Source organism: Neodiprion lecontei, chromosome 4 (assembly GCF_021901455.1).
Source record: "Neodiprion lecontei isolate iyNeoLeco1 chromosome 4, iyNeoLeco1.1, whole genome shotgun sequence".
Classification (NCBI taxonomy): Eukaryota; Metazoa; Arthropoda; class Insecta; order Hymenoptera; family Diprionidae; genus Neodiprion; species Neodiprion lecontei.
Window position 1 is genome coordinate 29,039,999 of NC_060263.1, and position 27,640 is coordinate 29,067,638.

Here is a 27,640-nt window from a genome sequence, read left to right on the forward strand (position 1 = left end):
GTCTGCACAGCTTTAGTTTCATTCGCTATGACGGTAGTACATCCTTTTTAAAGTATATACGCGAGCATAAATGTTACGCGGTTGAACCTATAAAACGTTGAACTCTAGCCACATGACCGATGCACTTAGATAGCGAGTGCAGTGCACCGCGTGGGGGATGCATCGGTCTCTGCCACGCGAGAAACATGATGCCCTGCTAATGGTTTTCTCGGCATTGTCATCGGTCATTAGTAAAAGAGGCTTGTCATTGTAATTAAATACAATCCTCCGCAGTGCAAGAGCTGCTGAGCGTGGCTGGTAACGCAATAACGTTGTGATCCAGAAGCAAGTGCACAACGCAAATGCGCGATGGCTTATATCGCGAGTGTTAACCGCGGTCCATAACGCCGAGTGCGCCGATTTAAAGCAAGATCAGTTCGCTGAGAGTCCAAGCTGTGCCCGGTACAGAAGAGCGCAAATCTCTCCTCAATTTCTAGTGAGACAATTTTGCGCAGTCAAACTACCTCGAACATTTTACGATTTGGGCACAGGGTCAAAGTATGAACTACGTTGCAATGCTCGTTGTAAAAACTTCACGATTCATGGTGTGGCGGTAATTTGACATGTATTATATGCACGTGGAGCGGTGAAAATTTAATTTTAAATAAACTCATTTATTGTCTCTAAAACTTATTAACTATGCTCAGTAGTTTTATACCGCTGAAATGTCTACAAAGTTGTATACACGTACGGAGATTATTTGGAACTTTACGTTGAAACGCGTGAACCTGAACGCCTTTCTATAGTCTGCAATTTCGTAATTTCAGTTCTATTTCGTGCTATATTGAATTCTCTCTCTCTCTCTCTCTCTCTCTCTCTCTCTCTCTCTCTCTCTCTCTCTCTCTCTCTCTCTCTCTCTCTCTCGCTTTTCCTCTACTCTGCAGCTAATTAGTTTAAACTCTCTTTAATCTTTCGTGCATCTCTGCGGGGCAATTAAGCGATCTCGTTTACCCCTCTCCCGTCTCCGAGTTGAATTACACGACCATGCACTTTTAGTTTGTCGCGAAAAATTCACCCTCGTCCGTCCAACGGCAGTCTAGCAGCGTCACAGATTTGCAACAGCAACGTTTGGCACCTGCAGCTGTAGAACTTTTCCACTGATTCCCCTACAAATGTAATTACCTCGGCTATCGTCGCTTGGAATACTCAAATATCCGGCACTACTCGAATTCGAATCGTGATAGGCGTTTCGCGTGTTGTGAAAAGCCAGTTAGCATGTGTCCAACCGAGGCATGTATTCATGTGTCGCTTTAGCAGACAGGAATCTGCTGTAAGAATGACATTCCTGTGATTTCAACTCGTCAGAGCTTTACCGGAGATTATCGCTAACGATATTAAAATTTTACGCAAAGTCTACCTCGGGTGTACATTTCGCTGATATTAGACTCTGTCAGCGCTTCGAGCCTGCCGAGGTACATAAAGCCGTTGCAAATAATACAATGTACACACTCGAGTGTACAATGAAACGTTCTATTGTCTCAGTCCCAACGTCGAAGAGCAACAGATGTATAGTTGCTGGATCAACAATCAGCAGATCGCGGAGCCGATAGACTTGCTCCACTTGTGTGCCCGTGTGTATCCTGAAGGAAGCAAGCCCGTCGTTTTTTATAGGGATAAGACAATACGTCGAAGAGTTATACGATCGAAATCCACCCCGATCATCTCTTTTCAATTTTTCCAATCTAATGCAGCGTCCGTATTTGTCTCGGCGGACGCATTCAATATAAATACTGAAATTTCTCTAAGAAATATATCTTCATCCCAATTACCGCGTTATAGTCGTCGCATGTAGTTAATTTTATATGACGTAAAATTACGCACCGAGTTTTCACCCTCACGCTCCGACGATGCATACATTAAGATTTCAGCGGAGGAACTGTTGAGTCAACGTGATTCAAGTTGGTCCTTTGTGTTGACACAATTTTCCGATAAGACATAGAGCTTTTTGCTGATAAAATTTTGCTCTTTAAAATTATGCTTTCACTTCGTCTAGCGTGCGTGGAATTTTGCGACTGTGACGACTCAACTATTGTTTAACGTTATTACATACAAATTTTCGGGTCATCATTGAACGCTCGAGCTATTTCAACAACAAATGCACGTTAAGCATAATATCATTTAAATTAGCTCGGTACTTTTGAAAGTATGTTACCATTTTATCGATTCAACTCGTACAACTTCCTTACACAGCTCTTGGATAGTTAAACAGGTGGACGACTTTTATTTTTCCCTGCTGAACTTTCCGCGGACACTTTTTACCGGAATAAATGTACATAAGGCAAGTTGGGTAACTAACATTTGGTCGTGAAGTGCCGCGCAAAAAAGAAAAATGAAATATCGCCTAATTTCGTCATCCTGCGACGGTTCTTGCATACGCATTTCCGAGCTTAATAATTCTCCAATATTTATAACGCGACATGCACTGTCGGAAACTCATGCGCTAAAACTCCTGCAATTTTCTCTTGCACATATATGTAGCTAATAGCCAACATCTGGCCATTTGAGGGATTTAAGGTCAAAGTATAACAGAGCAGTAAAGTTACACCGGTTCGTAGAGAAATGCTCACGGTTTGAAACGGAGCACGACTGATACGCGTTGGCTAAAAGGCGTACGATAATAAGCTCGAGGAAACTCCGGAGCGAAACTTACACACATCAAGTGTCAAGAATGGAAATTCATTTAACGAGACAGCATCCTGCAGGGTTGAAATTGCGCTTAACCAGAATTAGCTTCCTCCAAGAATCTTCTTAGACTTCCACGTGGAAAAATATATGAAGTGTGAAGATCCGAACACGTCTCGGCGTTAAATTTACGCGAGTATAACTAATGGAGTTGTTACAACGGAGTAACCCGGGAACAAAGGCCGACATCGTCTGCGTCGTGCCAACTTCCCAACCCTTGGAACCTCGAGCTCCTCCCTGAGGTCCTTTTCGCGGCACGAGGGTTGTATGGAAGCAAGACTGCCATCGTCCGACCGCTATGTGCGTTTTTGGCACCAACCATCAAGGGACCGAAAGGTCTTCTGCCCACGACGCTTCGTTATTTGGTTCTTCTTTTCCGCCTGAAACCGCCTCGTTCATTTTGCACTTCGTTATACGCTGGATTTCGCGCAGCTGTTGGAGGAGAGTAATTTTCCTTCTTCGGAGAACTGTATTATACGAGATACAGATACCGAAACATGATTCGCGTCTGCAGTGAATTCCCGCAAGGCTTCTAACGAAACTAGGAAATAGGAGAACGTTCCGAGTTTCCCGTTTATCCGAAACTACGTTGCCGGTATATATTTCCGCAACCCAAACTTGTATTTCTCGGTCAAGAAGGCCACGGCCAATTCCCCACTCCGTTATTCTGGACGGGAAAATTTGATGTAACACAAAGCGATGAGCATGAAATGAGAATCCAGTGTCCTGTATAACTTCTGGTTCATTCGCCGTTTTCTAACTCTCTACTCTTCATCCACTTTTTTCGGTCTTACATAGAACTTACGAAAAATTTTCACGCTCCCAAAGTCATGAGTGCAATTGCTTTTGAAGCTTGTTAATTAACAAAAATCGAGGGTGGATCGCAATCGGAAACAAATCGTTTTCGAAGTCATTCTTTTCTCCATTTCTCTGAAGACTCCCCATTCTTACTCGGGACGATTCGTGTCCTATAGAAGGTGGATCAATACCCATTGTGAAACGCTTTAGAGTACTTTTGCTGTGCACTTCACCGGACAATTTTGAGCTTGAGAAAAGCTCAATGCATGACGGTTTTTCTTCATAGGTAAATAATAACAGTAAAAATTCATCGGCACTGTAAAATTACCGTGACAAAGTAAAAACTGTAGGAACGCCGATGATTGCTGAGTTCGAAAATCTCTTTGTGTAGTTATACAATCTGCACCAGGCATAACGCGCTTTATGAAAATTTCAATGTTCCGTCCACAGTGGGTCGGCATTGTCGCGATAAAGAGCGAATTAAATAGAATTCGCACAGTTTGAATAGGAAGGTATTTGCATGCATATGAGAACGGTGAACGTTCTTGAAAGAAAAAAAGAAGGGAGAAGAAGAATATAGAAGAAATAAAAGGCGAGAAGTGGGAACGAGCGGAAGAAAGAAGACTATCAGCCATTCTTCGCCACCAATATCAGGGGTCGACAGCAACAGATGGCAGATCTAATAGCGAGAAGGATCGCTAACTGACTTTCGTGTAGTTGAATTTCGTTGAATTTGTCGCGGTGCCAATTGGCAGAGATCCAACGTCCCAAGTGTGCCATGAAAGGCTTAGGGCGATTATCGTGCAACAGATACGGACACTTACCACTTGTTACGTTATCACGTTCGGACAGAATATTTGCCTCGTCTCATCAACATTATTCAAAAGCAGGACAACGTCCCAAACCCGCCGACGATTCTGTGCCTGGCCAGATACCGGGACAGATCGGAGTGAAATATTACACGAACGAACTTGTGGCATATTGGAATACACCAAAGTTGGGATTGGTTTCCCCAGCATACACAATGTGTAACAGTGTATGCAGGGACGTACAATAAGGGCTCATATTAATTTGAGAATCACCGCGGGACGGTAAGCAACCAAAGGCTGTCTATTCTTGCTGATCTATGCACGTGCCTCGGGCATTCATACACTGCGACACAAGGGAAGTTCTCCCCTCTCTCTCTCTCTTGCTCCCTCTGATATCTCCGGAGTTAATCCATCCACATAAGTACAATACACGTTCATTCACATACGTGGCTCTGTTTTGCGGCATAATCACTCCTAGCAGGTATTCGAACAGAAATGCGGATTGATGTACAAAAGTTATTCAAGAGCTCGAATTATACGCAGGCAGAGAAGTTTTATTCCGTAATTGAAATTGAAAAAATTTACGGCTTGAAAACATCAGCATGGACTGAAATTGTGAGTTTGCAAGTTGGCTTTAAACTGAAATTGGATGATTGGAGTGGTCATTGAGGTGGGAAAAAAGCCAATCGGATTTCGAGGTTTGTTACACGAACGTGTAATCTCATTAGAATCTCGTTACTATAAAAAACACGTGGAGAGAAAAAGACTAACTCGGTTCCGCATCGACGTTTCACGTGACATATATTTCCGATAGATAAAGATAGATAAATCAATTTTTGTATACAGCTAGTGTTAAATCGGTAAACAAATTGCCTCGATTCTAGTTAGATAGTACGTGATAGTATCTGGGTAAAACGATACATCCCGACATCGTTATCGATGATTTATCTTTTGGGCAATTCACCGCAGGTATAGGTACAAATACTTCATGGAATTTGTCGATTCGACGGGGGGTCGCCGTCGTCATGGGATAAAATATCCAACGGTCACCGAAATATTTTGGGTAAACCAGCCTCGAATTCCATGGACCTTATCCCACCCTCACCCAGCTCACGTACGCTTTGGCTTTACTCCAGCCTCCTGCCCCTCGCTCCGGTTGCCCGTCTGTCTTCAGATTCCAAGAGAGCTGACTCGCTTCTTGACTGCGTGGTCACCAAGGTGAGAATACACCGAGGTTGGCCAACGATGCACGGCGATGCTGACAGCTCAAGAGATGAGAAATACCTTTGAGGGCAGATCCAACGGAAAGGACAACAACCTTTTGATACATTGCAAAATTTGAAGTAACCGCGCTGACTTATCTACAACTCTATATCCCATTGCAATGTATCCGGGCGTACTGCGAGTGATGATGATTCCTAGCAAGGGCTTCCAACTTTGAACAATGCTCGTGATAACTTCTCATCGCGCTTTAACGGGTCCGAACTGTCTGTAGTCCAGAGTTGGAAACTCATGCACACACCTTCAATTTGGTTGCTTTCATCCGGTAGGACGGTGTAACAAGGGGAGTGTTTCGCGAAACTCGGTAGGGACCGCATATTTCCATCTGGATAAGGTCAGAGTTTAGACGGTGCGAGACATCTGGCTGGTGTAATGATTTCTCGTCGCGCCCAGTGAGACCAGAGTCCTGGAGGAACGGAGCTGGACTATTCGAGGTACCTACCCTGCAGGCCCGCGTTATTAAGGACGGTCTATAAATTACTTTCCCTACTTAAGCCAGCTCAGGCGTGGCGCCTCGTAAACCGCGGACTCGTACTACTGGAGGAAATCTCGTACCTACCAACGCGTATTGATTAATCTGACAGAAACATTCCTTATGCATCGGCATTCGACATGGTCCGCGATCCACGCCAGACACACGCGCGGCATGCTTTGATTTGACTTGCGCACGGCACAACTATAATATAAGCGCTTGTGATCGCGGAAATGAATTCGAATGTATGCCAAGCGAATTACAAGAGAGAATTCTTTCCCTCGCCAACGTAAAGTTCAGGTCAGTTTTCAATAGAGTAAGGGGTCCTTGGCATTTAAAACCGGCCAAATTGTTTACTCCGAGCATCTAAGATGGAACATTCTAATCTCGCGGGCCAGGAAGATAAGTTTTTTTCCTAAGAAGCGAAGCAGGGAAACATCGGGTTGCTCTGGGATTTTACTGTAACGAGATCGAATCGCCTTTATAATCCCTGAGCACTGTCAATGCGACGTTTTGTAAATTGTATTACTCTTTCTTCTATGGATACCGTTTGATGGATGTGTAATAAAAAGTCGTTGAGCTACGTTATGGGGAGTTAAAAGGAGGAATTTTGCGTGATAGCGCGTATTAAACGAGCTCGAAGTATAACAGAGACGAGCTATGAAAAATATAATTTATATTCAAGTCTGGTCGTAAATTATTCCACAGTTTTCCAATAACGGGACGTGGTGTCAATTATTACCGATCAAATTTCTTGCCATTTGATTCGCTTTCAATCTGTATGCCGTAAAATTGCAGAACAGCTTTACCGTATTCAGGTCGCCATTTTGTCATCAATAACATCAACGACTTCCTTTTTTATTCGCAGACTAAGAAAATCACTCCCTGTAGAATTACACGTCGTTATTTACTCACTAATCTTCCGACATAAAGAATCGTTAGTTGTTCGCCTGACTTTTCGACGACTTTTTCCGCTCGTAACAGTCAACTACTTACCACGTAATGGCTCGACGTGGGGTGAATTCCCCGAACCCATTAGGGACGCATTTCTTGTCGAGCAATTTTATTGACACTCCAATAAATACTGTGGAATACTGGCATTCGGAGGCTCTCCAGAAATTAATTTCTATCACTGCCAGGGACAAATTTCCGGTAAGCGATTGTAATTTCAGAGATCAAAAATTAAACCTGATCCTGTGATAAACTGTTCGAGAGGTTTACATTGGAAGCAACAACGTCATGTTCCACAAGTTATATCTTATTGTCAGAATTGGTTGAGTAATAAGTAAAGTTAATAATTCAGGTTTCTCCATTTCCCGTTTGTTGCAGTATATTCGGCCATGCTTGGATCGATTCTTAAATACCTGTACAAAAGTACTCTGTACGTTAAACTTTCCTTGAAATTATCACTTGGGGTAAAGTTTTATACATGTAATTCGTCTTGTGCCTGCTACCTATTTTCCGCTGTAGTACAACGCACCGGAAAATTTTGAATTCTCAAATGGCGTTTTCTCTCTCCAAAGTGAAACGGATCAGAATGAGTAAGGTAAAGTTTGGAATAACCACGAATGGCTAAGAAGGCCGGCGTCTCAGAGGAATGTAACGCGCAAAGTATCGCCGTTAAGAAGACTTAAGCTCGTCTTGTTGGAACGCTGATTGGTTCGTTAGACTAATTTCCTCTCCGCAGCCTCCATCTTGAAAAGATTAGCCGAGAAAATGCTCGCTGCGATAGCAACTCGCCAAAGCTCTGAATAGTGAAAATCATAAGGAACGTACATAACTCGACAATCGCATTTCTTTTTTCGCCATTTTAATATCATCGGGACGCCTCCGGCAGTGGAGTCCAGAGGGCGAGGCGTATATTTCATCGTCGAACGGAAGCTTCGGCGTCGGCAAAAACGGTCGGAAGCGCATCGAAGAGGTTTGGAAAAGTTGAAAGTTTTCTTATCTCTTTTTTGCCCCGACATCTACGCCGGGTTTACACCAGCAACGAAGCGATACGCCGGAAAGGAGGGAAAAAGCACCTACGTACACAAGGAAAAGCTCTCCGAGGGAGCTTTTCTTTGGACCACTCGATGGAAATGTGTGCCGCTAGGTACGCGTGAAGGCGATTAAGTGGATTAACGCCGCGCCGGTGTCATTCAGAAACGTGATGCTCATCTTGCAGTGCTTCGGTTGAGTGACAACCCTTTCTCGGTAACACGTTCGCGGATATGAGCCTCGAGTAAATTTAACGTTCCTCATCGAAAATCACCGTTTCTGAGTGGGTCGTCATGCCGAGAGGCGACATCAGCGATAATATCATCTCCTAAGTGGAGGGATTCGCGGGAATATCGAACACAACTTGTATTGTGATCCGGTTTTATACTTTTGAGAAAAGAGGCCCACGAGTCTTTGGGATCGATAAATATGGTAGTATCGACTCGAGCTTATCAATAATCATATCAATTATTTATATTGTCTACGGTAAGGGCAAACAAATAATTATAATTCATTATTATTGCGGCACCGATTTGCAATTCAGTACCGTGGTATTTTGTTTACGACTATTTTATATTTTCAATTTGACGTCAGGGTGACTTAGTGGAATGTTCGGAGGGACTAAACCACATATGTCGAAGTCGTTGTTAGATGAAAACACAGCGTATCGTTATTCCGTGTATAATCAAATGCAATGGCTTATATGATCGCGGAGGATATTAAATTACACAGGGATTTCATGGCAGTCGATAGCCGTTGAATATATATGTATTCAAAATCGATGTACACCTGACAAATTTTACAAGTTATCAAAAATAGTGTCAATAAATCTTCGCTAAGTTCACGTCACGAGGATCGTTCGACGTGACTTTAAAAACGTGTCGGGATATTTACAAGTTACTTTTTTCCCATGAATATTTATACCAACGGTTATTCATCAAGCGCCACGATCAATATTTCAATACGTACACTGTATATTCACCGTGTATAAATACGCGGAGTTTTACAATAAACAGCTATGTGATTCAACGCGTGAGTTATGCTTTTTCACGATATAAAAATATCACGCTATATTATAGGTACCGATTTTGACACTGTATCGTAAACCTGTACCAGGGGCTGAAAGTTTTCTCATGTACATGATTTTCCACTCAAGGCAGGCGCCTTTTGTTATTACCATTCGTATTGCTAATTTGCTCCGAAATTTTCAAGTTTCATTATGTTTCAAGACTTTCGAAAAGTTTTCCAATTCACCACGAGTCACAGAGCCTTCCGTACTTAGTGTTCAACGCCACAAGATGCTCGACAAGTTAAAACTTAACCCTGGGTCACCGAGCACAAACGAGTTATCAGAAATCTTGTCAGACAGGAGAAATGATTCGTTGTCAAGCACGTGAAGCATGCGTGCATCGAAAATGACAACGTTGCTCATGCAAACCTTGTCAACAGCGGGGTTCGCGTTAAATCCGTAAGTCACATCCGATTATAACAATTACGATATTCCATACATAATAAACTATCTGATCTACGATAGGCTTTTGATATCTTTCCGAAAATAATTATATCACATATATTTAAACCGACCATTTTCAGGGCAACGAGTGAAAAATTTGTTTAATTAGCACAGTTCAGATTTACTCGAGATAAATGAATCAATTTATTTTGTGCGCATATTATCATTTACATTTATGAATATTTGAAGCCGAATTAATTAACGCAATCCATTGTTTTTCTTTTCATTACCGTTGTGCTGTATGCATAATTCATTCCGGTGAAAAATTATCGTCCACATCAATAACTCATTACGTCATGTACATATTTGTATATGTATCGTTCACGATTTTATTTCGTATCTACTTGTAACATATGCAGGTTGTACGTATATGCAATCCGAATTACGTATTATCTCCGGCTGAATGACCTGAATCAAATACGTATTGCATCGATACACGTGGAATTTACAATAGATCTGTACGTATTTTCTCGAAAGGTACTCGCAGATTTCGATAAAAATAAATATAAGACGGGCGTAGGTGTTTGCGATATTCGCGTAGATAGCTGCTCACGTCGTAAAGTACATAGCAGCATGGTTATGCTTTTTTTTCCCATTGCCATTTTCTCTTTCCTTCAATTTTCACCGATCTTTTTCCTTGCCGAGTCCTCCATCCGCAAATAATCAGGCTGAAAGCAATCTCTCGAACAACAAGCATCCCCTGCACGCTTTAAACAGAAAGTGGAAAATAATTATGTTGAAGTGAAATTAAATTTGAATCGTATTTCATGACATTTTCTTCGAACGGAGGTACTGATCGATGGTCGATGTTGCAGCAAATTAGGGCGTCGTTAAGCACAACCTCGCAATGTGACGTCGCAGGATCCCGGTGGGTATTAAATCCCGTGGCGAAGTTCTGGCGGAGAGAAAAATGGTAAAAAAAAAAAAAATTGAACCAGAATTAATTTCATAATTTATATCAGAATATTAATGACGCGTTCAATTTTCTCGTGGCTGTAAAAATTTGCATTCTTCCTCCGTTGACCGAACTAGGTATTAATCTTTCCTGTAAATCTTGAGAAGTAAATTTCACGAGCCTTGGAACATTGACAAAAATTTTATCAACAATTAATTATCACTCTGCAATTCATGATGTGAACAGCTCCGATTGACAACGAAATTTCATTGATTGTATGTATACGGTTCATTTAAAGGCTTTTCCGTCGCGAAAACAACACGTCTAATATTCGAGCTAGCGAGTCTCTGGCAAAGAAACTGTTTCCTGCATGTTTGCATCACAAAGGATAAAACTTAAGCACAAAGGATCACCACGTTCTAAGGGAATGCTCGTCCAATATTCTAACAGATGAAACCCTTCTTCGAAGATTATTTTTTTTCTTAACAAAACGAACGAGCTTCCACAAAATTCCGTGCGTGAAGTTCAACGAATTCAAATCACAGGTTCAGCCGAGCGTTTGTAATTTGTTTATTTTCACCGATAGAAAGTATAAATTAGAACGTGCTTTCCAAATACATAAGAAACGGTAGCAGGGAAACTAAATAAATCGCTGTATGGCTGGGAACTGTGAGCGTAGCTATTTGCATATAATAATAGATTGGTCAGTTGGGTTTTATTCGTGTCAGAACCTACTGAGACGCATTCAACGAGCTTTAGACAAAATTGAAACGCTTTTATATGGACCAAGGAACCAAGGAAACCACGGCGCTCTAATACACAATATACGGATTTGCTTGAACACGGAATTTAGTTATTACATTATACGCGCTATGTATATCGTACATATAGATAGCGAATGGCCGCTCCTTCCTTCAGAAATTCTCCGCCAGTAAAATCGACTTCACCTGTCCATGCTCGTGCTCTCGAATAAATTGCAAAATTATCAAAGGAAGTTGTAATGTATCGCTTTATTTCTTGATTCTGCACAAAACTTAACTGACCTACAAAATTCCTTAAATATTCCTACATATGTAATCTCTATACATGCACCTAATAAATATTCTCAACAGGCGTCACACGAAAAAACCATCAGCCGTAAACACATAATCCGGCAAACACATATAAGTTGGTAAAACATATCTTGGGTGGGCTTGTAAAATGGATTTTGTCAATCTTCCTCCGTTAATCAAGAACCTGGAATACGAAAGTGAATATTGGAGTGAAAACGACTGTCTCCGTTTCGTGATTAAGGATAACCAACCATATCATACTTGAGTCGCGCTACAAGGAAGCTTTTCGAACGTTTGAAATGCAGGAGACGCCGGCAGCCGGCCTGCAGACACATTCTTGTCGCTAGTGGCATCCGGCCTCTTCACCGTCTGTGGCTATTATCGGATTACGAGAAAAAGTAATTTAGAGCTTGGAGATTGAAAGCGGTTCAGAACACTCAGAACTCCTCGTAAGCTTCGTTCCGGATCCTGAAACGATTTTCCGCTTTCGTACTTTGCAAAGCTATATATTCGCGGTAGTCTCATTATTCTATTTACTTCCAACTGGTAACTTTTTTTTTCCAAGTTCCCCGTTTTTTTCTTTTCTTTTTTGTCCTATTTTTCGCCCCTTTTCTACACTATCCGCGAAAATGCTTTATTTCCATCACCTCTCTGCTGTTCACAGGCTTGGAGCCCCTGCATTTCGCTGCATGTGGAGACTATAACCGTCGTTCAAATCAGCGTTAACTTAGTTTTTCGAGGTGCTATTAATTGTGTGACGAAAAATCGGCCAAAGTTTTTCATCTCTCGTGTTATTGATCAATTTCGACAGCGCTTTAGCCTATACGAGTCAGGTAATCGTAGCCGAAGTTTTGAATTCCAGTGGGGTATCGAAATTCATGTAACATCACCAAATATTGAAACCACATCACTCGCAGATGTGTTTTTCCATCTAGCTTCAATTTTCTTTCCGCTCACGCCGAAATACGGGCTATGAATTGTTCGTCGTAAATTTCCTAATCGAAGCGGGATATACGAGTGTACGATGTACGCGTCGCTAGAAATAAGGAGGACTAGATTCTTCCGGAGTTGAGCGATACCACCAGATACCAAAGAAACTGATACCCCTGTCAGATGTGTATAATACATGTAACTGTGAAATACCCACTTCACTTCCGAGGATCTTTCAGAGGAAACGATACGTATTATTATAATAATAACGGAAATCAGTCAAGTACCGTGGTATTTCGGCCGTTAAAAGTCTTTTCATTGTTATATATCACTAGACGGGAAGAGAAGTGGCGACAAATTGTGTGCTCGACGTCGTCCTTCATCGTTTGTATCAAGTATGACTCGTTTCTGGGCTTCTTCTTGACGCAGTCATTTTCTGAAAATTATCTAACGACGGTCACGCGTTAACGAGACTTCACCAAACCACGTGCACTCCAATCGATTCGAATTCTGGATCGAGGATCAGCGGTGGAAAGTCGGTGCAGTTGATCACCACAATTCTTGATATCGAGTAGCATAACGATACTCCGAGACTTGAACGCTGTGTCTCACGCGGTTCCCTTCAAGCCTGACTGATGCGACGGGTGGTATTAAACTTTAGCCATTCCTCTTGGTACTAACTTCGTTTTGCGACAGGATGGTTACGCTTTATGAGCGGAAAATAGGGCGGCTGCTTCGCCTTGTGATAGACGAAAAGATTCTCGGATCACTTAACGACTTAGAGTAGAGTGGAAGTACACCTGGGGAGTGAAACGCGCATTGCCATGACCGTAAGAGGCGGGGGTCAAGGGGGAAGGCGGAAATTTGCTCTCACTGATAATATCGTCCGACAGAACTTTTACCACGGTGGAGGAAAAAAGCTCCGGCGCACTTTCGCCGAGACCTTGGACTTTCCTTAACTTCGGCATCATCAAGACATTTCAGCTTGGTCTACGTGATCGGGAAGAGAGCTTTTCATGTAGGCTACGATGCCCTTTTTTCTACTCAGCTACGGTTTCTTGGATTTAACCCTGGTAAACAGATGTTGTTGCTCTATTTCTGTAGAAATACAAAATTCCTTCCCGATATTCAAATGTCTAAATCCAACCTGACAACGAGGATTTCATCGTATTCAGGAATGAGATATTCATCATTCTGAATTTTACGGTGTGAGCTATAGAATTTTCATTCTTTTAACTATAAGTTGTATATTTATATTTTTTTTTCTTGCTTCAACTTCAAGTTTGCTTCAAGTATTGAGATTTTTTTTCGCGAAACATGCTCCGTAAATTGAAGCAAAAATCTATCATTTTACAAGCGAATTACATGGAAGGCAGAGTAGTCAAAGGTTCTTTGATACTTTTCACATCCATCAAATATCACCCAAAATCGATCTGACGCTTCGGGAAGTACGAAGAAACGAGCTGCTGTTGACGCGGAAATTTTTATACATGAAACTCGGCTTTCGATCATATGCGGGATACCACGTAGGTACCTGACATAAAATAAAAGTGAACAGAAACGAATTCGCGGTAAGAAATAAATAAAAGCGTGTGAATAGAAAATCTGCTTTGATCAAGTCGACACGCTTTGAGCTCAAAGCTCCGTCGAATTCGCGCGTGCAATGCATCTCTGCCGGGCATTTATTCGTTGGAAGAGGCGAAATTTCGCGTCCAGAACTACGTACTACTCGTCAAGATAACGACTACAAAATATGACCGCTGAGCTCAAGGAGGCATAAAGGTTTCTTGCAGGATGCTGCTAAGCGGCATTGAACCCTGCAGTATTGTACGGCAGGGGCCAAGAGCTCTGCGGTCAAATGTCGTCATGCATAGAAATTTCTTTATTTAAGAGGGTTGACTGCTGGAACGCGAGGCGTCGCGACGCTGACTCACATTCCGGGGATTGTGGAAACGATGGCATCCAGAGGCGGAGCGTTTCCGGCGAATTCGATGACTCCCGTTGAAAGAGGACAACGAGTCCCGGGGATGGAGTTTTCATCGCAACCCATTTTGCGATTCGTCGATAGGCGCAGCCCGAATTTATTGCTATTCGTGAAAAAAATACTTGTACGATCCTTATCCACATCAATCAGACGGGTGCAGGGATCGTTTCTGTCTGCAGAATCAAGCTGCAAGCACAGGATTAAAGCTTGAGGAAAAAAACTTGCAATAAAGCGGTGCTTTCGTTCGGACAAATGGGGTGAATATATGCGTTGGAGAAACTTTTACAAGTGTGCGACAGTGCGTGCCTCTTTTTGTGTAAATTTTTTTCGTTGGGACTTGTTTATTGCATTCCTTGAGAGATTTTCTCTCACTGGCTATTAAATTTCTTCAACTGCAGTCATGTCTCCGATGTCAAGACCTCAGTATTTAGAGCACGACAGAGAGAGTCTATAGAAGCAATTCTAAAAAGAATGCCGCTTCCAGAGATAGAACAACGCCGGAGAAAAATCTGGACGGACAGAGATGCTTGCGCAAGAAAGGCGGGATAAGACGGGATGATCCTAGATTGATGCAACTCGGGTGACGCGCTCCTCCTCGTGTTCTAATCTCCAAGATTCATCTCTCTTCATTTCCCCCGTCGCGTCTTCACGCCTAAAAGAGTCAAAGAAAGCTTTCGGATTTGTAATTCCGCGATATACACCTAAGATATTCTACGACCCAGATGTCGAAAATCATATTGCACTGTTCGGTGTGGAAAATTTTTTCTTTTTCCTTCATTCCTCTTCCGTTTTTTTCTGATCAAACGTAACTGTCGCACACTAGAATCATCCGAGCTTTCATAATCACGATTAATTCATTAACGTCTATCTACCGGCTGCATAAGCAGCGACTTATACTACAGTGAACTCGTACTCCGGTAGTTTGAAAGTCGTTTCGAGCTGTCTTCGAAGTTGGCAGAACTATGCGCGACGGCACAGTTTACTCGTCGTCACTTTGAGAATTTGAAATATGACCGTGAATAACGGTCGGATGGTGCCGACGTATCTTGCGAAGGATGCTTCCGCGAATCAGATCGACGTTGACACGATCTCGTGATCGAATTTACACGCGTAGAGACACGTCTTGGCGCGTTACTCATCATCCACTCAAACCAAAATGGAATTTGCTAGTTCACCAGTCATAACGGCGTCCCACCTTCTCATTCATCCTCATCGTCATCATCATCCCTGCGCGGCTTGTCGTAAGTGTAGAGAACCGCGTGTCAGCTTTCTTTGAGTCGGTGCGAACCGTATTTCTGGTGACGGTTCCGAACGTCACGGGATATTAGGAGTAGTGCCAATATGGACGGTGCAGATTTCATCTCCTAAAATGTTTGCCGTCTCGTGTAAGCAAACGCTGCAGCCAGTTACCCACAGCCGGATACCGTAGATATACTCAAATATCAGATCCGGTTGCCGAGTTTGCCGATCAATAGCGCCCGGATGATCCTCAACTCATGACACGCGATGGCGTGTGCTAATTTTTTCCATCCCCTCTCAGACCAGCCATGAGTAGCAGCTTGGCCGAAAATGTCTTAGTATTCTGGCCGAATTGCCGTATCTACGTCCTACACGATGCGAAATGGAACGGAACGGAACGAGAGCCTTGCTTCAGACGCAATTCTACGCGTCACTGGCTACCTAAGTGATCGTCGTCACCTTGAAACGCGGGTGATCCCTGTTCTCTCGTTTATGGGGGGGCGTATTGTAGTAGATAATTGATATTTATAGCTGTGGTGTAAGACGAGCCGTCCAGCGTCTTGACGATGCGGTTTGAAGTTACAGATCGGTAATAGGCGCGCTGTTACGGTACACCACGTGGGGCGAGACCCCAGAGCCGTGTCGCCGTCGGGAAGAATGATTAAGAAGGGTGGTTTCACCCTTTGCCGCTTGATTACTAAGTTAAATTTGGATAGTCGCTGTTGATACCCGGGTAAAATTCTGTGAAGTGAAAAAATAGCATTTCCAGGTTCAATAAACTTTTAGTTATCAACGGAATTGAAAAATCTAACATCGTCACGGTACTTGCAGTTTTCAGTGCCTGTTTCGTAATTTCAGCCAATCCTAACGCGTCTTCAATTCATAAGTCACATAGCATAGTTCAGACGCGAATCATTCTAGTTCCTGCGCGAACTAAGGGTCATAATAGAACGTGTATCAAATTTTATCGCAATCGCAGGCACAGTTTCAAAGTCACCGTGTAAAAAGAGCCGAAACACGTCGTTTTCAGTAAAATAAGTACAAAGTTGAACAACTTAAGACAATTTTTCGCTCAAAATAAGGACAAAAATATAGTACTCTTCTATAGTACTATAGTACTATAGTTAACTTGAAAATCAAAGTCGAAATGGTGATCAGACCCTTCTTAATTGATAGAAGGGTGCGGGGTGAAAGTTAGCGATTAGATCCTGTAACGGAGACTACTCGTGGCCAGAATCCAAGATGCCTACATAATCCTCAAACCTCTACTCGGTTCTGGAATAACAACACCGAGTTCTACCCCGCGTCGCTAAATCTGGTAAAATATTTTCCAGAACTAGGCACAGCCGTATACTCTCATCCTGCCTCCTTTTTCCGCTCATTTCTTTCCCCATTTTCTTCGTGATTGTTTCAGTGTTATTCCGGGCCGTCAACCGCCGCTCACGGTTCCCCGACTCGGTACATTTTCCCGCCCTCGAGTATCCGAGATTTAAATAAGCCTGTCAACGACACCCAACCGTCTTACACTTACATTTGCGACGAGCCTAAGTCGCCTGATTACTTTATTCTAAATACCATCAGCCTTGCCCCGTATGCCGGTGTAGTCGAGGAGCTAAGCCCGCAAGTTAGGAGACAAAATCTTTCCCGTAATCAACGCCGCTAATTTGTTCCTTCGTCTTCGTTCGATCCACCCCGCCGTTGAGCGCAATCTTAACCAACCTTTGATTTCGGCCTTTCGAAAAGAAATCGTACAGCTATAACAAACGGATTTTGGCAGGATTCTATCGGGGCAGCAGGGATTTGGGTCCCTGGATCAAGAGGCATTCGAGTATAAACCGGTCTCGATGGGTATTAAAAATACACCGGCCCTTTTATCCCTGGTTTTGAGAACTTACAGCTGTATCTCGAAGGTCAGTGGGGTCGTAAATTCCGGCTCTCGTTACTACTCGCCGCAAATATAGGAGAACACTTCAACAAAACTATAAACTTTTTGATAAAAATTTCCAAATCTTGGGTGTTGATAAGAATTGTAAAACTGAGGATCTTCAACTCAGTTTTAATTTACCATATTCGACGTTATATTACCCTAGATTCCGGTCGTATGAAAAGATAAACGTCAAAAACTAAAATGACCATGCAACGGAAGGGTCAAGACATGAAATTTTCAAACAACCGGAAACTCGATCCATAGAATTTCAAAGTATACTGACAAAGATAATTTTCATCGTAGAAGATTAATTTTTTCTTTTTCCAGACCATCCAAAAAACCACTTACAGATTACAAATTATACAACGTGTTTTCGAATTCGTCACCTTTACATTTGTAAAACCGTTCTTGCAGTCATTTTTGACAGAGTTTCATGCCTATCCCCCAGTTGAAGGCATGCCAAGAGTTTGGGGTCGTGGTGGCGAACGAAGCGCGTCCGCGGAGTTGAACGAGGGGTGGGGGGTTCGGGAAAACGGCTAGGGGTTGGAGCAGCTGAGAGCGGAGCGACTAGGTCAGACCGTCAACGACAGCGGCAGTCAGTGTTCGGTGGAGGGCGTGTCTGCCCAACGTGCCATTTGCTACTTGTCACACAGCACATATATTTTTGTATATCAACAACTTCCACACGATCCTCACGCCGCTTTAAAGCTCCTTTCGATCGCTGCAACGATCGCAATTATATATCGGGAGTCTCGTCAGCGGTGGAAAGAACCGATGCGACGGACTTGTTGTTGCTCTTCGCTTTGACGGTCCGCATTCTTGATGGTAGGATAACGGGCAAGAGGGGGAGGAAGAAACGGAAGAAAGAGAAGGAAAAGAAGGAAAAAGCCCATGTGATCAGGATCGTAGCGTCAGTGCTCTCTGTCTGTCTAATCTCTGTCAACCACGCTACGCGTGCTTTTAGAGGATCCCTTTAGTCGTCGGGGTTCCTTGGATGATATGCCACCAGCCACCATGAAGTCGAACGGAGAGTAAATTTCATGCGCTTCTTTACCATGGTAACATTCATTCGAATTTTTCGATCATAAAACGGTATATGGTAATATTGAAGATTCGTTTAAATAAGCTGTATTTGTGATGTTAATAATCCTGTGCCAAGTGTCTTAATACATATTAAGTGAATATTGAAATGTTTAATGATCGGTGTATGATAATCCCACCAAGCTCTATGTCGCCCCGTTAGTATTTTTTCTTCTGCCTTCCCGTTGTCGCGTGTTATTCAACTTAGATCGATCGCTAACAATACCGATAGTTGTATACGCAGGCTGTTGATGTTGTCGTTGTTGTTGCTGTTATTGTTATTGCTATTTTTAACACAGTCTATAATATTGTCGTTGAAAAATAATCGTCATTATATTGTGATCCCGTTAAAAGCAAAGTTTCCAAAGGCCTAATAATACCTATACATATACTCGTATAATATTACAAGATGCATACACGTAGCAGTACATGTGACAGTATTGCATCGTATTTTTAATCAATCGAGCATAAACCGTATGTCCTTAATTGTCAGATGCTTTAATTGTGAATCTATTGTGCGGACTCTGATGTTTGGTAACTCAGCGAAGCTTTCGCAAGACCAAGTAAATCGTTGTTTGCAATATTTTTGGTGAAAAAGTTTTCGAGAGTGGACTCTAGAGGAAGAAAAAAACTCCCACGAGTGGCACGAGAACATACAAGTGTCATTCGAAGTGCAAATAAAATTGTAAGTGGTTGAAGAATTGACAGCCAATTAATTTGCTGGTTCGAGAGGCTCTCGAGGTGGCTTCGAGTGTAACTCGGTTAAAGTGGTGCTTCGGAAAGGTACGGCGCTAAGAAAATAAGGTACAAGATCTCTTGAAAGAAAACGAGATAGCCGAGTTTGCGGATTGTGAGTAACTCGAGGGAACAGTAATCCAAAATTTAATACGAACAGGGGGTTGCGTTGACTCCGTTCGTCGCCATCAGGCGGAAACTAAAATGTAGTCTCAGTACGGATAATGAAAAGTCTTCTAACGTGCGGCCGACATGGTCATTCTAACCAGTGACTATAAAAAAGAATATTCGGGCCAATCGAACGTCACGGGATAAAATTGGAAACGGGGAAGCTGAGAGTGGACTCTGAATAGACAATAGTTTAAAGCGGTTTCCTTTCAAAATGGAGGTTGCAGCGTCAGCGGTGCTGGATGGGCTGAAAAACAATCGAATCGGCAAATTGGCGCTATCGCGATTTCTCTCCCAAAGTCTGTAAGTAAAACCCAGCAATGATTCGTCGTTTTCAAATCACTCAACTCTACCCACAATTATTCGAACAATTTAAGATTCACCTTATCGATCCAAGTTGGACGACACAGAAAGTAAGATGTAACTCGCGGTTCTCCGAATAGATTCGAAGTTCGCGTAAAGTCAAATATTCACTTTACGGAATGAGATAATCAAATCAATGAAATTTCAAGAGCACGTGGTACGACCTTGCATTATACGCGTAGGCGGGAGAAACTTGTAGGATTCGTAAAACGTCCAGAATTGATTGTCTGCAATTTCTGGAAATGGCAGTATATGGTTTGTCGTCGTATTCTCCCTTGAATAAGTATAGAGAGCGTCGAGCAGGGTGGAATCGCGCAATTAGGGAGAAATATCAGGACTCTCAGACGGCGCCGAAATTCCGTTATAGATCCACCGGTGTGCGTACTTGATAAAGAAAATGATACACGACCGACATTCGTCATTTTTCTACCCAGTGTCCGGTCGTCGATTCGCCAAATTTTTTGCGAAAGATCCTGCAGAGGACCCGGCTTTTCGTCAAATCTGAAAAACAAATTCCGGCTGAAAGGAACAAAGGTATCCACAAATCAGAAAAATGTATGGTCAAAGGATTTGAAACGTCGAGTAGAAGTACTGAGTCTTTGGGAAGTTCTCTCTCCAATGCTCTCCACCGTACCCTGCATCAGCCTCTTGCCTCGTGCAAAGGATTGTACCGTTGATAAGTTTCGCCGAACCACCGGTCGTAAATAAGGAAAGCACTGGTGTACATAGGCATGCTCATAGCCACGGCGTATCGCTGCCAACTTCAAGTATAATACTACATGCTAATAAAAGATAATATGGAAATTCGGGCGACTTAATTCGCGCTTGAGTCACAAGAAATTTCAGTATGCGAGTTTCAAACTGAGTCTTTTTTTTTATATTAAAGCATATAAAGCTTTTATCTGATTGAACTTTACGCTTGCTGATATATTTCTCTCATAATTTTATTTGAGAGCCAATTTGTATCTGTATATTTCTTTCTTAGGTGAAATTACGTTTGGTGTATTCTTCTTTGTTACGGTCTTTTGAAATTTCTTTTTTTCTCCCGTTTCGCTCATTCCATCCGTCTGGCGAATCTCTTTCATCATTTTTGGCCGCACTCACGCCCATTTCGTAATGTCATTTCGCAATGTGGTTAACGCACTGTTACAACATTGTCACCATTGGGTCTACTTGTCGTTTCTCCTGATTATTCGACGCTCATTTTACCACACAATCAGCTTCAATTCTCACGACCGTTATTCTTCTTTCGTACGTCTACTGGTTTCTTACTTTCCGGAATTATCTGCTGTCTCCGATTTTGCTATATGTATGTATGTGGTTCAAAAAGCAAAGGTGAAAAATTTCCCCGTCTCCACACGATTTTAACAGCTTTTTTGTTTGCACACTTCGCTCATGCCTGTATTCCATACCTATTTATACGCCTAGGTACAGTAATGTTTCAAATTAATGCCGTGGGCTTCCGGCTAACTTGTTTTCGTTTCGAAACAAAAATGCGAGTTTGATTCTATACAAAGTATGTAACAATGACGCCCAATTTCTCACGTCGGCTGTATCGCCAGTCATTGTCACCTAATCCGTATAGAATAGAACTCGCATTTTGTTTCAAATAAAAAACAAGTTAACCAGATGTCCAAGGCATTACAAAACATTACTGTATATATACAACCATTGTTATATTACATGTTTTACGTATTCGATTTGCAGCCGAGGCAAGCCTGTAAAATTTATTTACCAACAGCGAATCAACAGTTTTCTAACACACTTTGCATTTTCTAGAATAATCGCATTGCATAAGCACTGAGTTTTCATAACTAAAATAACTGCGAAGTTAGTATAAATGAAGAGTGTGAATACGCCCAACTCTGACTCTACCGCGATTTTCAAGTGGCAATATCATCGCTGTGTTGTTGCCGAAACTTTTCTATCCTATGATACTCATGTGAGCGCCTAAAGTGTTTCAGACCCTAGATTACCGTTTGATCATCAAAACTTTGCAAAATGAAAGTTATTATCATGGAATTTTAGCGTATTAATTATCTCAACTATACGACCAGGAATAGCTCGTCTTGTTGATCCTTTTTTTTTTAAGACACTCATGAAACATGCAATTTTATTTCATCGAGGCAAAGTTGAAGCCGTATCGGTTGGATCTCATACTTCAAAAAACAAAAAACCTCATTTTTCTGATCAGTTGTTTATTTGAAGAGTGCGAAACGCCTGTTTTGTTGAAAATTGAAATAATAAAAAATAAATTTTCCTGGTGAATAAATGAAAACACCTGTAAGACAAGAAAATAATTCATTACGTCATATCAATATACCCACGGGGATAAAAATATTTTTATTTGAAATATCAGTTTATTTGGTTATGTATATTTATACCTGTGAATACGTTATCTCCCAAAAGACACATTACGACACGTCTCTCTTCGGAGGGAAGAAAAAAGAGAATATGGATCCGGTTGTAAATACATTTTCTAGTCCACCACCTGTGGAAAATGTCTTTCTTCCACCAGAAAATACGAACAATGTATTTATAAATTCTCCAAAGATCATACAATGCGATGATTACGGTGGTTTTGCCACAGTCTGCATGCTCGGATATATAAAAATAGCCTTGAGAGGGATGGATATTCGAAAAGTGGTTGGATTGAAAATTATGTGTTCAATTGGAAAGTGGCTGGCTGGGATATAATCCACTCACCGTGTACTGCTAACCAATGGCGAAGTGCTCTCCGGGTCTAATATCGAGGGATCAGGACTCTAACGCAGGGAGCCGTGATATCAGTTACGTAAATCTTGACGGCGTGAAACATCGCGATATAATAACCCCGAGGCCTCAATAAGCGGCCGCACCCTACCGAATAACCTTTTCTCGAACCACCGCGGCGTGGTTTCTGTGGGACTTTTGCGAGCCCTAATCTTCGGGGTTGCTCACCCCCGCATGTTTATATAAAGCTGTACACGTGTACGCAGGATACCGCGTGAAACACAATTTTCAAAGATGATCTTAATGTCCCCTGATTTTGTACGAAAAGCTCTTGGGTGAATTGAGTTTTCATATAAAACTTACGGAGCCTCGGTGAACGCATTCTGCTTCCCCCGGGAAAACTTATCTTCATCGACGTGAATACAGAGAAGGATACATTTTTTTCTAGGGATAAGATCAATCCCAGCGATAAAGCTCTTTCAATAGTCGATCTTTTTTCCGAACTGTGCAGATGTATACTTTTCCGTTATTCTTTCTGCTTTTTTCCCCTCCTTATGATACGGCTATCGGGTTGCAACAAATTCGTCTATATTTTTGTCTCTAACTCAGCCCCCGTTTTGCTCCAATCGGACAATTTGATATAGCTAATCGGCTATCGCTAACAGCTTTAACGTTCTGCACATTGCATGGGTCATATAAATCTTCTAGAACCTAAAGTTGGCACGTCCTGAGCACTTTACGATCGGAGCTTGTCGGGCTTTGAGGGTACCGAAATTACGTTGATCAGAAGTATGCTCGCGAAGTTTTAAACGCAGTTGCGAGTCCATGTGTGAATTGTAGTCGCTACGGGAAACCAACTAAATTTTCAAGAACTTAAACAGGCTGCATGGTCCTAATATATATAATATAATAAAGCTTCACACTAATGCTCACAGATTAAGTTATTAAATGTGTGAAATTTTGTGTACAATAATTTTTTCAATTATATACCACTGTGAAATGTTCCATCCGCATCGAAGATATATAAGAATGAAAAATTTCAAATACTATATTCACGTTTAAACAACGTGAAAAGCACTTCGAAAATTTGGAGCGAAACGTTGATGTTTCTTCGTTGCCCGCAAACGGCGGCCTTCTCTTCTTTGTCAAAACAATTTTCCTAATTGCTCTTTCCATCCATTGTATAAAAATACTCGAGAAAATAACAAATTCGAGGGCTGAAGTCAGTCGCGTACTTAGGGTTACGTATGCATAGGTATACGTACATACAACGTGGATAAGTGATCGTCATTGTGTTTTCGACAGGCTTGTCATACCGACAAGGAAACACCATTGCACATACGTCAACTGCGAGGATTGAGTGCCACGTGGGTGTCCACAAAGAGTCACAAGTTAACGTTAGTTAATATTTCAGCGCTATCTTCATTGCGACATTTCATTCGCCGGTTTAATATTCGTCAGTGACATTTTCGTAACGTATCTATAAACGACGTTACCTGTGATAAGAGCTACGCGACACGAAAAATTACGCAAACTTAAACTGCAGAGAATGTTTAATCTTCAATCAGTGATACTGGCGGTGAGTTCTTCTAGCAACACGAAGTTCGGTTATCCTTGTTGGGTAACAAGCTCGCTGTAATATTCGTACTTCTTGCAAGTCTCAGTTTTATTTATTTTTCAACCCGTTAACAATTTTGTCCTAAACTGATAGCCAAGGCAGCGCTGGGATTAAATAACTTCGAACTTTCGATTGAACTACAAACTCCTGGCGGTTTTAAAACTTGCCCGGGAGCACGAAATCTTCCGAGTTCTTTTCTCGCTTTTTCTTTTTTCCTCCTGCAGCGTGAAGGAAATGGAGCTTGTATCTCTGCGAACATTCTAAAAAAAAAGCAAACAGAAAAAAAAAAGGAAAATATCTTCCCAGTTTAAGCGGTGGGCCACCCCTTGAGTACAATATCTATCTTACCAATGGGGTGGGGGACAATATCTGTACCATATTTTTGCCGTATACAGGGTGTCCCTAAATTGCCTCCCACGGACTAGCCAGCATGATACCTCGTTAAAATCCAACCGAGAATTTTTTTTCCGGAAGCTCGTCCGACGCGTAGTTTTTGAATTATAAGCGATAGCGCTAGGCCAATCAGAGTGCACCATTTCATCTAGATTTGCCGCCACGGATATTGCTGTTTTGTTCGTCTGGGTGAATTATTATTATTCGTTTACGAATTAAATATCGGCACCTCCCCTCTCTCCCTGTTGTACCCCTTCTCGAGCGCTGACCTCGGTATTGTTGCCGCGGCATACGCTGCCGGCCGCACATCCATGGGCGCACACTTGTGTGTGTAAACAGAAGCGCATCCTCAAGCATAAGGGGTACAGCAGCGAAAGAGGGGAGGTGCCGATATTTAATTCGTATACAAATAATAATAATTCACCCAGACGAACAAAACAGCAATTTCCGTGGCGGCAAATCTAGATGAAATGGTGCACTCTGATTGGCCTAGCGCTATCGCTTATAATTCAAAAACTATGCGTCGGACGATCTTCCGGAAAAGAAATTCTCGGTTTGATTTTAACGAGGTATTATGCTGGCTAGCCCGTGGGAGGCAATTTAGGGACACCCTGTATACGTTAACGACACACGCTACAGTGATACATTCAACATCTATTTTCAAAGGGTGTATAATACCTCGTGCGAAGAAATACTGGGTGAGACGGTGTAAAGCTCAAATATAATATAATAAATAACCTGTCAAGTCACACCTTGCTGACGCTCATCACATTCACTGATAGAACTGGAAAGATGATATTTGATTTCGTGAAGAGAAGACGAGTAACTCGAATCATCATGCATTGTATTGAAGTTCGAAAACAAATTTTGGACGTTCGGATGTTCAGAAAGTGACTTCACCCAAATTTTTTTTCTCTTGACGTCATCGATCTATATAGACGAAAATCAGCTAGCCGAATTCCTCAGTCCGGAAACAACCGCGCAGCAGCGCGGACGTATGAGAATCGCGCTCCGCAGATTTCGAGTACCGGGTTTTCTACCTACTGGATCCTGCGTTCCGGGTCCGCTTCCGGTGCAACCCGAGTTCCAGGACAAGCGCTCCGTAGTTTCTGCGCTCCAGGTCCGCTGCCTGGTGAAACTCGACTTCCAGGACAAGCGCTTCGTAGTCCTGGCTGTCCAGGTCCTTGACCTGGTGACTTTTGACCAAGCTTTATCATTGTTGAATTTCTTTAAATGATTTTCCTCTCTCAATTCAAGGGCATACCGACTAAGGTGTGCTGTGATATATAGAATTCATTGCACATTTATAGGTTCTTACGTATATTCAGACATTGTATCGTCCGAATATTCAAAAACTTGATCAAAACGCGTACCCAATTGAGTTAATTAACGATTCTAGCAAGAGCGCACCAGCATAACGCTAGTGATGATCTCGTACACATATTGTAACAATGTATTTTCTCACGTTATTAACTGGACGTTAAGATTTACGATGTAAATTATTGTGTATGTATATTACGATACATACGAGCAGAATTATCAGGTAATGTGTTAATTTTTAACATTCTACGAATGTACGCTAAGCTACTGACAGTAAGGCTTTATCCAAACGAGCACAAAAACCAGCGACACTAAGCATCCGACCTCGAGCGAGGATTTTAAAGCTAGCTCTCCATGGAAAATCAAGACACGCGGTCGGATTTAGAGAGAATGAATGTCAATTTTTCAAATTTACTTGCAACGAACACGTCGTAAAATTCTTCACAACTAAATGCAGAAGCATCGAATTTATTCAACCTAGACAAAGTGGGACATGAGTGGTCGTGTATATCCCAGCAGCTAGAATCATGAATACTGTACAAACGACGAAAATATAATTAGTCAAACACTCGATGGTCTTTTTATCCCAGTGAAATCGGATTTTGAGTGTTGTACCGTTGTAGGGTGAGAGGAAAGGCATCAATATTGTATTTTCGCAGAATCGCTGTGAAATAATTTCACATATCAATCTTTAAACGGAAACTTGTGCGGAAGGGAAGAAATATAAATTTTCTGCACCGTTCCTCGAAATCCATTCATTCTCTTCCACCGAATAATATCCAGGCTTATTTACTCTGTACCCTGATTAAGAATCACCAGTGCGTTAATAGAGGTTTGCACGTCTTTGGCAGATTTACCTGTCTCGCTCCGTAAACTAATCGCTTTAAGCGGTAATAATACTTTGTGTACACGAAATCAAGGGTTATTTTCTTCAATTTATTTCAGAAAAATTAGTCAATATTTTTTGATATTGTTTTTCATACATGCTAATATAAGTCGTGAAGTACAATTTTTGTTAAATGAAGGGGGGGTACAACTTGGATGGTCTAAAATTATACCTATTTTGAGGATTTTTTAAAAAAGAAAATGTAAACACTCAGCGCAATTTGAGTTTGAGGCCTTCATCATTTATAGTTTCAAGATCATTTTAGAATTTTTTCATTGAAATTAATGACAAAATGGCGGTATGATGAATATAAGTAGCGGACGACCACGTTTTCAATACGATGGCGCATATTTCCCGATCAATTTTTATCCGATCGACTTGAAATTTCGACACAATCGTTAAAACTTGTTTAGCGATTCGAGCTCGTTGCTAGATTTTTCAATTTCGATCCCAACATTTTTTTATACATATTTTTTAAACAATTTTATTGCCGAAAAATGAAATTTTTTGTTCATAATCGTATATATTTGAAAAACATTTTTTCTCAACATTTGAACTACGAGTTCGGACCCGAAAAAGTGTTTTTACTGAAAACAATTTTTCCAGCTGTTACAAGTTAATTTGAAAGAAAAAGTTTTATCTTTATGAATAAATCGGTCACAAATTCGTCGTAAAATCGTTAAATTTCATTCAATCGAAAAAACCCTACGCACTTCACTATAAAATATCATTATAAAGCTACAGTTAAAATTGGGAGTTGATCG

General features: G+C 41.7%; 1 protein-coding gene across 5 annotated transcripts in view; it reads left to right on the forward strand.

Annotated features, from left to right (window-relative positions):
• LOC107220644 (synaptotagmin-7) overlaps window positions 1–27,640 on the forward strand; it is a 208,181-nt gene that overhangs the window by 113,749 nt on the left and 66,792 nt on the right. The window contains exon 1 of one of the 5 annotated variants that reach the window (XM_046738292.1): window positions 18,223–19,887. The exons of the other annotated variants lie outside the window; for them this stretch is intronic. Coding sequence (XP_046594248.1) covers window positions 19,799–19,887 — 89 coding nt within the window. The 5' untranslated portion in view covers window positions 18,223–19,798. Of the gene's footprint in view, window positions 1–18,222; window positions 19,888–27,640 lie in introns of those variants that run through there. 5 annotated transcript variants of the gene reach the window in all.